The sequence below is a fragment of the Lampetra planeri genome, unplaced genomic scaffold, assembly GCF_965212315.1.
Source record: "Lampetra planeri unplaced genomic scaffold, kcLamPlan1.2.h2 scaffold_1427, whole genome shotgun sequence".
Lineage (NCBI taxonomy): Eukaryota > Metazoa > Chordata > Hyperoartia > Petromyzontiformes > Petromyzontidae > Lampetra > Lampetra planeri.
This window is the reverse complement of record NW_027614149.1, coordinates 17,951-29,507: the sequence shown is the minus strand read 5'-3', so window position 1 is coordinate 29,507 and position 11,557 is coordinate 17,951. Positions and strand designations below refer to the sequence as shown.

Here is an 11,557-nt window from a genome sequence, read left to right as displayed (position 1 = left end):
CAGCTGTGCAGCTGCAGCCTCTCCCCTCTGCACGTGTTACTTGTCATATATATATAGTTGAATATCTGAGTCAGCTAAACTGTTCATCACATTCTTTGCAACTTTTTGTTGAGCATTCCTAAGAAGATGTTGTAGTTGAAAAAGCCTTCAGTGTCAGGTGATGACACGGCTGTCAGACATGAAGCACATTCTTCAGTTTATAAAACACATGCTGAGCAATTCAACCTCAAAGCTGATTGGACATGTAACACCTAAGTGTTGATAAACCCACTTATACCATTTGCCAAAGAAACAATAATTAATACATGTTTTCATGTGTTATACCAGGCCTAACTCACGTCAGGTGTCTCTTCAAGTGTCGTTTTTCATTTGATTTTTTTCCTTCTTTGTCAACTCCATTTCTGCAAAATCAAACAAGTGATCTCCAAACAAGTTGAAAGAAATGTGAAAATCCTCCATTCTGCTTGTTTTCCTCGACAAATGTCCAGTTGACAGCTGTTAAACGTTGCCACAGATGGATATTAGAAAAGTTAACCTGGAGCCAAACTTGATGCACAGCTGCCAGCCAATCAGAAAGGAGCATTCACCCATACAGTGGTATAATGATCGAGAATGGTGTTTACACTCTGGTGGTCTGTGTGTGTGTGTGTGGGGGGGGGGGGTACTCTGTCAGTATAGTGTGTACCACCAGATAAATATAGCCCACAGCTATGCCACCATAGCATCCCTGAGCTTCAGCTTTGCCTCAGCTAAAAATTCCTGCTTGACCTTCACTCTTGGAAGGCACCACTTGGTCACAAGGCTCGAGGAAGCCAGTGCGGAAGGCGACTGAGAGAGAGAGAGAGAGGGATAGAGAGAGAGAGAGAGAGAGAGAGAGAGGGATAGAGAGAGAGAGAGAGAGAGAGAGAGAGAGAGAGGGATAGAGAGAGGTCTCCCGTACCAAACACTACTCCCACTTTTTTAAACACATCCGCCCATAGTTAGTGCGCCATGGAAAGTATGCCCAGGAGGTCAGTGCCAGCTGACACGAGACACGACATGGAAGTTGGTGGATTTTATTAGTGGACATTTGTATTAATTCAGGACAAACCTGGATACCACGTCCTCCTTCCCCACCATGGATGGGACGGCCGTGTGCTGGAGTAGGGCCAGCGTCATCAGCTTCATCAAGGGCCTGGGTAGGTGCTGAGCCGAGATCATCACACATGCAGGGAGCTTCTTGGACAGATTTGTGAAGAAGACCAGCTTACTGACAGCTTGGTCTTTCTTCTTCTTTTTCTTCTTCTTGTGCAGATTTGCCAGAGATGCTTCCCCTCGCTCCTAAAAACTGCTAATTAGGTGTTTGTGCAACTAAATATGCAACAATCTACATACACCAGTGGGGTTCTGTAATATTTAATGCCTCTCTCATCCCATGAACCACTGATCAGTCCCAGCTGATGCTCCTCTGCGTTTACTAATTCCTCTGTGTAAACAGTGTCATGCCACAACCACATGAATGTGAATTACTTCAATCACATGGCTGACTTATGACTAGAAGATTCATTTTCACCATGCATTTAAAGTTGTCTGGCTTTCATAGTTGTACCAACCGACCAACAAATCATCCGTCCTGGACTGCTTGACTTCACCAGGCAACGATGATTTATGATGCAGTACATGAATGAAACACACTGTACCTGCTCAGAGACACTGGCTGCTGTTGATTGGAAGTTTGTATATGTTCTCCATCATTACTCAACAAACTGTCAAACGTTTGTTTGACACCTCATGTCTGTATCTGGTCCACAGACTCCAATGACAGTCCAAGTTGAAGGAAAAGATTAAATGTAATCATCATCCACAACTTTAAAAAAGAGACATATTCAACTCTTAACCGGCATTCACTGATATGACTGACATGATGGCTGCTTTCAGACACTGTAAACACACACACACACACACACACACACACACACACACACACACACACACACACACACACACACACTCTCTCTCTCTCTCTCTCACCCCAGCCCTCCCTTTCCTTAAACTCAAGTCCAATGTACTTCCCTAAGCATGACCCCACTGCCAGAGGAACCCCTGGAACACATGTGGTCAGTTAGTGAGCTGGACATGCAGTTAAGGGTTGTCGCAATCGTGACTGAGTGGAATTTCACAGCTCCAATGAGATGTCTGTATGCAGCTCTTTACTGTGTGGAAGCAGCCCAATGAAGCGCCGAGACAGAATTTAACTTGTATGTTCATTGGCGGGGTTTTATGGCCCAAGTCAGGCTGTGGGTGATCAAACGTCGGCCACATCATAACACTGGCTGAGGGACAGTCACATGCACCAGATTTGTGTGCTTCCCTCCCTCAAAGGGCAATGACATCGGTGGAAGGAAATGAAAACACCAGCTGCTGGCCATGGTGTTTTAATTTCCATGTACGCCGTAGCGTAGAGGAAAGAAAGAGCAAACTCGGGGCAAGCGAGTGCCCTTTGGACCGTCTCCCTCAGGAATGCTCAACATGTTGGGAACTTTATGTCCATGTTTGGAAGCTTCTCAGTAATGCCCTATTCGGTAATCTCTCTTTGTAAACACACCACTGGCTGATCCTGTCCCTCTGCTTTGGCCCTGAATTTGGCAATGTTTTACTTGACAAAACCGTTTCCCATCTCATGTTTTTGTGTTGTTTCCGCAGCCTCCCCTGTGGGGAACGGATACAGTAAGCCCCCCCTCCCTCCAGTGTGCAGTCCTCAGGGAGAGAAGGGTCCCCCAGCCATGATGCCCATAAGCATCGACCCAGAGAGCAAGCCGGGCGAGTACGTCCTGAAGAGCCTCTTTGCAAACTTCACCACCATGTCTGAGCGCAAGATCCGCATCATCATGGCTGAACCGCTGGTGAGTCAGCAGCCAGCGACGGCATTTCACTACGGCAGGTGGTTTACAACGTTGTTTTAACACTCTCAGAACCGAATCTCAGTCATGGAAACTAGGTTCTGTTGTAAATTAACAACAACACACACACACACACACACACACGTGACCAATGAACTAAAATGCTTTTCTTTTTAACATTTATAGATGTTGTTAACACAATGCTATAGGTGATTAAGTAACAACAAAAACAATAATAATCATGATAATACATTTTATTATATAGCACCTTTCATACACACGACAGCTCGAAGTGCTTTACAACAAAATGAATAAAGAACATTAAAACAAGGATGAAACAACAGAAAAGATTAAAAGACATTAAAACAGTATAAGAGTAGTGCAGGTGTAAGCTCGTTTAAAGCACGTGTAAAGAAGAGGGTTTTCAGCTTTGTCTTCAGCTGATGTCTGCAGGAAGTGTGTTCCAAAGCTTGTAAATGAAATAACCTGCTGGTTTTATCATGTGGATGTGTATAATCATGATGAAACGCACTAAAAAAATGTTTCCAACTTTAAATTGGATTTAAATTTGGAAAGGTCAAGAATTTAAGTGCCTGCAAAAAGGATGGGGACATACAGAATTTGCCTCCATTTTTTTCCTGTAAAGAGAAAATTTAAGAAAACTAAAAGCATGGTCTCACATATTGTTGCCTTGTGGGAGTTTTGACCCCAAGGTGAAAACTGTATGCGTCATTGCATGGAGGTCTGTTCTTTCACTTTGTAACTGCAGGAAAACCACTAGCACAATGTGGGATCTACAGTACTAATAATAATTAGTATTACTGTTGTTAATCACAACCTGTGATTATACTGTATCTTGATGAACAAACTGAGCAGTGCTAGAAAATTAAATGAAGTCAAAAGCTGCCAGGAGAGTCTTGGAAAGAGCTTTGGAGCCGGTACGTGGGGTCAGCAGCAGCTGTCATAAATAATTTTGTTGACAGACTGTCTGGCAAACAGCGCCCAGCCTGTGTGGGTTCCTCTCCAGTCGCCACCTGCTCCCAGGGCGCCATTAGTGTCTTCCCAGCTTTGCGCACTGAAAGTCATCTATAAATGGTGTCGTTTTACTAAGAAAAGCAGAATATATTTGGCAGATGACGCCTTGTCCTTTGTGTCCTAAGATGCTGTTAAATTCCTAATCACCTGTCCATGGGACCTGGCATTCCGTCATGCTGCAGACTGGACTTTGGAGATTGTGATTTGTAGGAAGCTGTCCGTCCCGCGGCCCAAGGGGAAGTGTTAATTACCTCAGGGAAGTGAGCAACCTCCCATTTTTCTCGTGCGTCTCTCCAGAGGACTGCAGGGAGGATGTTGCTCTTTGTTTTTCCTCTCAACAGCTCAGTCCATGTCTACACGTACCAAAACAATCTTTTTTCCTCGGCACCGTATCAACAATATTGGCATCCAAATGGATCTATAGGTGTATATAGGTCTATAGGTGGTGCTGAAGTTCAAGAAGACGATGGAGGTCATAATTGTCTATTGAGCAAATAGAACCATCCAAAATGAGATTTTTGATGAGAAAAAGTAAGCAGAGAATGATGCCGATCTTGTTGTAGTTACTGTGGTAACCAGATACGTTCACTTTCTCCCGCTGTTGCTTGAAGCAAATGAAGAAAAACACTGTGAACCGAGTGTGAGATTCAGTATGGAGCTACGAGACACACAGACGCAGGAATATAAACACTCTGGATTTTAAACCTGTCACTATCTGCTGCTGTACGAACGCAGCATGTACATTGTTGGTAGTTGCTGTTGTTGTTATGAGATGTCGGAGGAGAAAGAGGTCAAAGGCTGGAGGTCGGGGGATGGGGGACAACACATTGATACGGAAAGTATATGGATCCATCGTCGACGCAACCCCTTTCTCCCTGACACCAGGCTTGAAAAAAGTGTGCTTACAGGATCCGTTTGGACGATCGGCCTAAAGATGGAAAACATGTGTGTTTACACAACAAAGCTATTTAGTGGCACGAGCTGTGCTTTTTGTTTATCTACATTATTTCAGGGAAATCCACTGGTGGTATGAGCAAAAAAAAGAACAAAGAAACATCCTTCAGATTCAGATTACTGCAGAAGAGTTCTACCAGCCCGCTATGCTGTCGTTGGAGCACAGATGGGCCCCGGCACCACACATGGGTGCGTTTGTCCTAAAAACTAGGTTCATCAAAACGGCTTAGCTGTCGTCACAGCTGCAAAAGAGCGTGAGTGAGAGTGTCAGACATGTCAGACACTTAGCTACTTTGGATTAACTAAGGCCAAGGACATGATGTGCTCTGGCAGAGGAGGGATGTGTCTGCTCCAAAATAAGATATATTTCTAGTTGTAAATATATATATACACATATGATTTTTGACACAAATGAATCCATAACTCATATTTTACACAATCCTTCTTATTAAAGTTTTTTTTTTTAAATAGATAAATGATTGTATGTTACAAATATATACAAATATTTGTCTAAAAATGAGTTGTTCCCATCTCGCATCTTGATTTTGTCTTCAAATAAAGTCATGTTTTTGCAGTGTACACCCGGGGCACCTCTACGTCTCATCCTCCATTTACTTCAATGAAAATAAGTCTCACTGGTGAAAAGCGCATTTGGATCCAAGAAGCCGTCCACCAGAGACGAGTGCGTCGAGTCTCATCCCATCACATAGGACTTTAATAATGGAAGCCATCACGACTGTCCCATCGTTAATACGTGACATCTCCTGTTCAGGCTTCTGCCAACTGATCGATGGCTCTCTCATTAGCTGCACTGCAAAGAGCCCGCCTTCCAAAATACTTCTCTTTTTGAGCTGACAACTTTCTGTGACATAAAAAATGACCCTAATGACATTTGGGTGTGCTGGATCAATGCGTGTTCGAGTGTGTTTGTTGATATTCAGGGGTTTGAAGGAGGGGGTTTTCATTGTTTTTGTATGCTGCATTCTAATACGTTTGCTGAAAGCTTCATTCATTCATTCATTCATTCATTCATTCATTCATTCATTCATTCATTCATTCATTCATACATTCATTCATCATGTCCTGCTTGCTCCGGTTATGGGTGGCTGTTGTGCTTGGGCTGATCCCAGTGTCAGATGGACAGACAACCATTCACACACATTCACATTCACAATTTAGATCAGCCAATTAACTACAGCATGCTTTTGGAGGTGGGAGGAAGCCAGAGTACCCGGAGAGACCCCACACAGACACAGGGAGAAACTCCACAGAGTCATTGCACCTCCATGTCACCTGTATGAAAGATCCCATGTAAACACATTTTGATTTGATTCGTTTCTGTGTTTTTGCAGGAGAAGCCCTTGACAAAGTCGCTTCAGAGGGGTGAGGATCCTCAGTTTGATCAGGTGACTCACACACAGGCAGTGGATACAAACATGAATACATGAAGAATTACTGTGTGTGTGTACATTGTTGTTCCTATCACTGCCTGCTTTGTACAGACCTGAATACAGCTCTCATATGATTCACTGTAAACTGAACGTACTCATATTAGGGAGGTTCTCATCCAAAAAGCTCTGTTGGACCCAGTGAAGGGCAGGAGTGTTTACCTTGAGTACTGGCACTGGGTTGGCGCTAGGTGTGTCCAGCAGGTCTGCGGCTCTGCAGAGAGGGCTCTTTCACAGCTACAGGGGCGTGTTTGGCTGATGCGTGAGGCCATTCAGCTGCCACACAGAGCCGGGATTCTTCTCCAGCCCCGTGCTGAATGAAGGGCTCACTATGTTCCCCCGGCCCACCAGACTTCCCCCTCCCTTTCCTGTGTGCCTGCCCGGCCCCACCTGTTCCTTCCTTTCGCTCTCCCTCCCTAAAGACTGACGGATGCGGCCCCATGGGCACCTTGTCTTTCTGAGGAGGGCCAGTTCACTGCCAGAGCTTTCTCTGGACAAAAACTGGATGGACAGTGTGACAGCATCATAGGAACAGATGCTGATGACGGGGAGAAAAGTGGGGTCATGGGACTTAAATATTCACTATTTATGTTGAATTGTATGTTGTATCTATAGTCTCTAGTTATTAAAAAAAACATTAGTATAATTACCTTGTTATATGAATGTTATCATTACCACTCTGAGCTATATTTTTTTCTTTTTTATATTAATAGCAAAACAAAAAACTCTCCGTCCCTGGGTGGGCTCCAACCCCCAACCTGTTGGTTAACAGACAGACCCACTAACCACTGGTTCCACAGAGACAGTCCACTGCTGCTATTGTGGAGTTCTAGACACAGATGTTGAAAATGTCCCTATCTACAATGAGTAAGAATCCTTCAACAGATTCCTGGATCCAGATGGTTCCAGAACACTACCAACATTTCATCATCTGGTCCTGGTCCATTATCAGAATTTCCTGAACATTCCATTAAAATCCGTTCATACCTTTTGGAGTTATTTTGCTGATAAACAAACATTGGCAAAAACATCACCTCCCTGGCAAAAATAAAATTTGCAAACCTGTGAGCAACCTCATCATAGTCCAAAATGATTAAACAAACACAGGAACACACCGATAGCCATCTCATGCACTGGTATGTTGATTACCAAACACAAACATGCATTAGAACGGCGTGTGTCTCCTTCTTCCAGCTGATAAGCACCATGAGCTCATTGGCGGAGTACTGCCTCCCCTCCATCTTGCGTACGTTGTTCGACTGGTACAAGAGACAGAACGGACAAGAGGAGGAGCTGCACGAGTATCGGCCAAGAGCCAACACCAAGTCTAAAAAGTGAGAATCTTTGTCATTGCTTGTTTAAAAATCACTCGTTTGAAATCACGTCCGAGCACCTTGTTTTCTTCTCCCACTCAGTGACGAACAGCAGAGAGACTTTCTACTTGAACGGAGGGATCTGGCCATTGACTTCATCTTCTCTCTTGTGCTCATAGAAGTTCTGAAGCAGGTGACTCAAAAGCTCACGATGATGCTCATGATGATGTTGAGTTACTGCCGCTGACATGTGACTATGTGTCATTGACCAGATGCCGCTGCACCCGGTTCTGGATAGTTTAGTCAGTGAAGTCGTTAACTTGGCCTTTAAGCACTTTAGATACAAAGAGGGGTGAGTTTTTACCTTTTCCACATTTCATTTGTCTTTCTTGCATTTTAAAGCACTGCTCACCTCTGTCTAATGTTGTTTTATCCCAGGTATCATGGTCCGAACACTGGCAACATGCACACTGTAGCAGACCTCTACGCTGAAGTCATAGGAGTACTGGCAACGTCCAAGTAAGTACGACATTACTCAGCTCTCAGCAAACTGTGTGTGAGCATGTGTGTGTGTGTGTGTGTGTGCACGCAGACTACCTCACACCAAACTAGGACTGGAAATTGATGTGTGTTTGAGTGTTTCAGATCGTTGCAGCTCTTAATGGAGCTCTGACCCACTCTGCAAACCCACTGCCGGTCACGTTCCCTGACTTTAAGAAGCTTCATTAAGTGTTTTATAGCACTTTTCTACCTTAATAGCGTTACAGTGTTGCCTTATTCACCTGTTCACACACATTCACACACTGATGATGAAGCATCATGAGCAGTCTGGGATTCAACATCTTAAGGACTCTGGAGGAGCCATGATTCCAACTAGGAACTTGGTGATTAACTCTATTAACTCCAATAAACCATGTTCATGTGCTGAATAAACTATATATAATGTGCTTTCTGCAGACATAAGAAGCACAGGACAAAATGTGCCAAAGCACTTGTGCTCAATTTCTTGCGGGTGCAGGATCAGCCACCAGAGAGGAGTGAAAGTGATGCTCAGATGAGCTCTCATGATGAATTACCGCTAAATTTAGACTGAAGAATCCCATCTCTGGCTCCGTCTGAGCAAAGGATCAGGTGTGAGGTGAGAACAGATGATGGGATGGTGTTTTAAGAGGTGTCCCCTCTGAATTTGTTGTCACCTCGTATGCCCTCCAGCACGTCACCCACTACGGAAACATTCTGTGGATCTCACCGGGCTGTGGCAGCAGGTCATAATCCAGTGTTACAACACTGTTGTTTTCTTCTCCTCAGGTTTCCTGCTGTGAAGAAGAAGTTCATGTATGAGTTGAAGGAGCTGAGGCAGAAAGAACAGAGTCCGTATGTGGTCCAGAGTACGATCAGCCTCATCATGGGGGTCAAGTTCTTCCGAATCAAAATGTATCCCGTTGAGGATTTTGAAGCTTCCTTTCAGTTTATGCAGGTACAGACGTCCTTTTACCCTTTTGCAACGTTTGCGCACATCATATCATCATATAACCATTTCAAACATGAATATTTGGCGAAGTTTTGTCTGTAATCTGATCATGAGACATCCCAGGGCTGGAACACAACTTCATGCTGTCATGAGGTGGATTGTAGCCCACACAATCACAGTAAAATTATATTAATAACCACTTTCTGAATGTGATTGACACCAGGAATACAGGTCTACTGACAGAGATCAAACCCACTGACTTGAAAGTTTCATATGTTTGAATGTTTTCCTGATTAACAACCCTTTTTAACTAAACATGCACCCCTGGGTTGTGTTGTTGTTGAATTGTTTTCAAATACATGAAACTTTAAAGACTTTTGATTTCTGTCAGTTGATGAGAACATAGAACTGAAAACTGCTGTGTCGGCATTTTGGGATTAACAAACTCAGGGTTTTCATTAAACCTGCTTTGTGGAAGTATTATGACATGGATACTAAAATACTGCAGTTTAGAACAAAAACATTTTTTGACGCTGCTTTCAGCCCCTGTGGAACAGCCTACCGGGGAATCTGAGAGGAATTACAAACACTGACATATTTAGATGTAGTGTAAACCCACCTCTTTTATCTGCTTTCATGTCACAGTTATATAATTGTTTTATTCGATTTTGTACTTTTCTATATTATTACTTTCTGTCTCTCTTATTGTCATTTTCTCCTGAGTGTTTTTATTTTTTCCTATGTTTTCCGTGCATTTTGTGTCATTCTGTTCTTATTAGTTTTATACTATGATGTTTCATGTTTTATTATTGCTGTATTTTATTGTTGGTTTTAAATCTTCGTGCATTAGCCCTTGAATATGTATATATTTTTTTTTAGATTTTTCCAATCAAAATGTGCTCTGTGTATGTATTATACTGAGCTGAAACACTGTCTTTACCTCTTGCTCCATGTTGATCATACAACTGAGTGAATCCTTGTATGCAGGAATGTGCCCAGTACTTTCTGGAAGTGAAGGACAAGGACATCAAACATGCCTTGGCTGGTCTCTTTGTTGAAATTTTAGTACCTGTTGCAGCTGTAAGTTTTGGACATCACACACACACACACACACACAGCAGCTTGTATGATACAGTCTGATGGGAAAGAATACAACTTTGCATGTGCTTGCAGGCCGTGAAGAACGAGGTGAACGTCCCCTGCCTCAGGAACTTTGTGGACAGCTTGTATGACACCACCCTGGACCTGTCCTCTAGAAAAGAAGCACTCACTGGTGAGTTAACACCAGCCCATTGTTGGGTGTGTTTGTTTTTTACACCTCCATTTTCACCCATTGTCACCCTCACTGCTGCGGCGAGATCACTCGCATGCCTGTGGTCCCCTTGTGCCCAAGGTCACTCGTTCTCTCGGAGCATCAGTGTCCACAATAGAAAGAATGAATGTGTGTCTTCTTTACAGCGGCTCACCAGAGTACATCACGCTAGAATGTAATGGACTATAAACTACAGCAGCTGGCTGTTATGTAATATCTCCCCTGAGGCACATAATGTGACTTTAACACATTTTATGTACGATGCATCACGAGCAAAGAGCATTAACAAAAGGGGAAAAACCTTCCTGCAAAACTGGGTCGCAGATTCAAATTAAAGTTCTCAAATTTAAGGGTAAACCTCAAATATTAATGTGGCATCTGAAAATATTCTGCTACTTTTCCTCGCACAGTGAGCATCAATTGTGTCAGGACAGTGTTTGATAAGGAGATCTTAGCAGGGTCCTGTCCCCAAACAGGCCTTCTACCCACTGGTGACGTGCCTGCTGTGTGTCAGCCAGAAACAGTTCTTCCTCAACAGATGGCACGTCTTCCTCAACAACTGCCTCTCCAACCTGAAGGTAACGTTACCTACAAAGCAGCCGTCAGGTTTCAGCTCAGCACGTTGAACTGTTTTCTGTTAGATGGCCTCCGCCTGCTCGTCTGATGAAGGTGTGAACTGACTTTCCACCTGAAATGTTCTGTTACAGAGCAGAGATCCTAAGATGGCTCGTGTGGCGCTGGAGTCTCTGTATCGTCTGCTGTGGGTTTACATGATCCGAATCAAGTGTGAGAGCAACACTGCAACACAAGGGTACTTTTTATTGTACTTTGTACGTTTTCTTTTCTTTTGTTGGTATGTATTGTTTATGGGTAGTTTGTATTGTTATTGGTAATATAGACAATGAATAAATAAAAATAAATCAAGGATTACACATAATACATCTTGATTTAATGGGGAACAAAATCTTATTATTATTATTATTAGTGTTGTTGTTGTTATTACAGTATACAGTACAGTATTTGCGTTTGAATGTTCTGACTGTCGCTGACCTGAGAGTTTCTCAGCAGCTCATTTGGGTCAAAATCTCTTCAAGCACTGAAAAACAATATTTAATACAGTTTCTGTTCAGTCTCTCACTGCATCA

The 11,557-nt window shown here is 43.2% G+C and overlaps 1 protein-coding gene across 1 annotated transcript in view; it reads left to right on the top strand.

The window, feature by feature from the left end:
• Positions 1 to 1,117: 1,117 nt before the first annotated feature.
• The window catches only part of LOC144739311 (protein furry homolog), a gene marked incomplete at its 3' end in the record, with an annotated part of 28,273 nt that continues 17,833 nt past the window's right edge, over positions 1,118 to 11,557 (top strand). Inside the window, 13 exon segments of the mRNA XM_078622276.1 lie at positions 1,118 to 1,178; positions 2,683 to 2,882; positions 6,221 to 6,274; positions 7,511 to 7,650; positions 7,732 to 7,822; positions 7,902 to 7,981; positions 8,068 to 8,148; positions 8,938 to 9,106; positions 10,088 to 10,180; positions 10,274 to 10,357; positions 10,359 to 10,373; positions 10,889 to 10,990; positions 11,120 to 11,223. Of these exon segments, the coding sequence (XP_078478402.1) occupies positions 1,118 to 1,178; positions 2,683 to 2,882; positions 6,221 to 6,274; positions 7,511 to 7,650; positions 7,732 to 7,822; positions 7,902 to 7,981; positions 8,068 to 8,148; positions 8,938 to 9,106; positions 10,088 to 10,180; positions 10,274 to 10,357; positions 10,359 to 10,373; positions 10,889 to 10,990; positions 11,120 to 11,223 (1,274 nt within the window).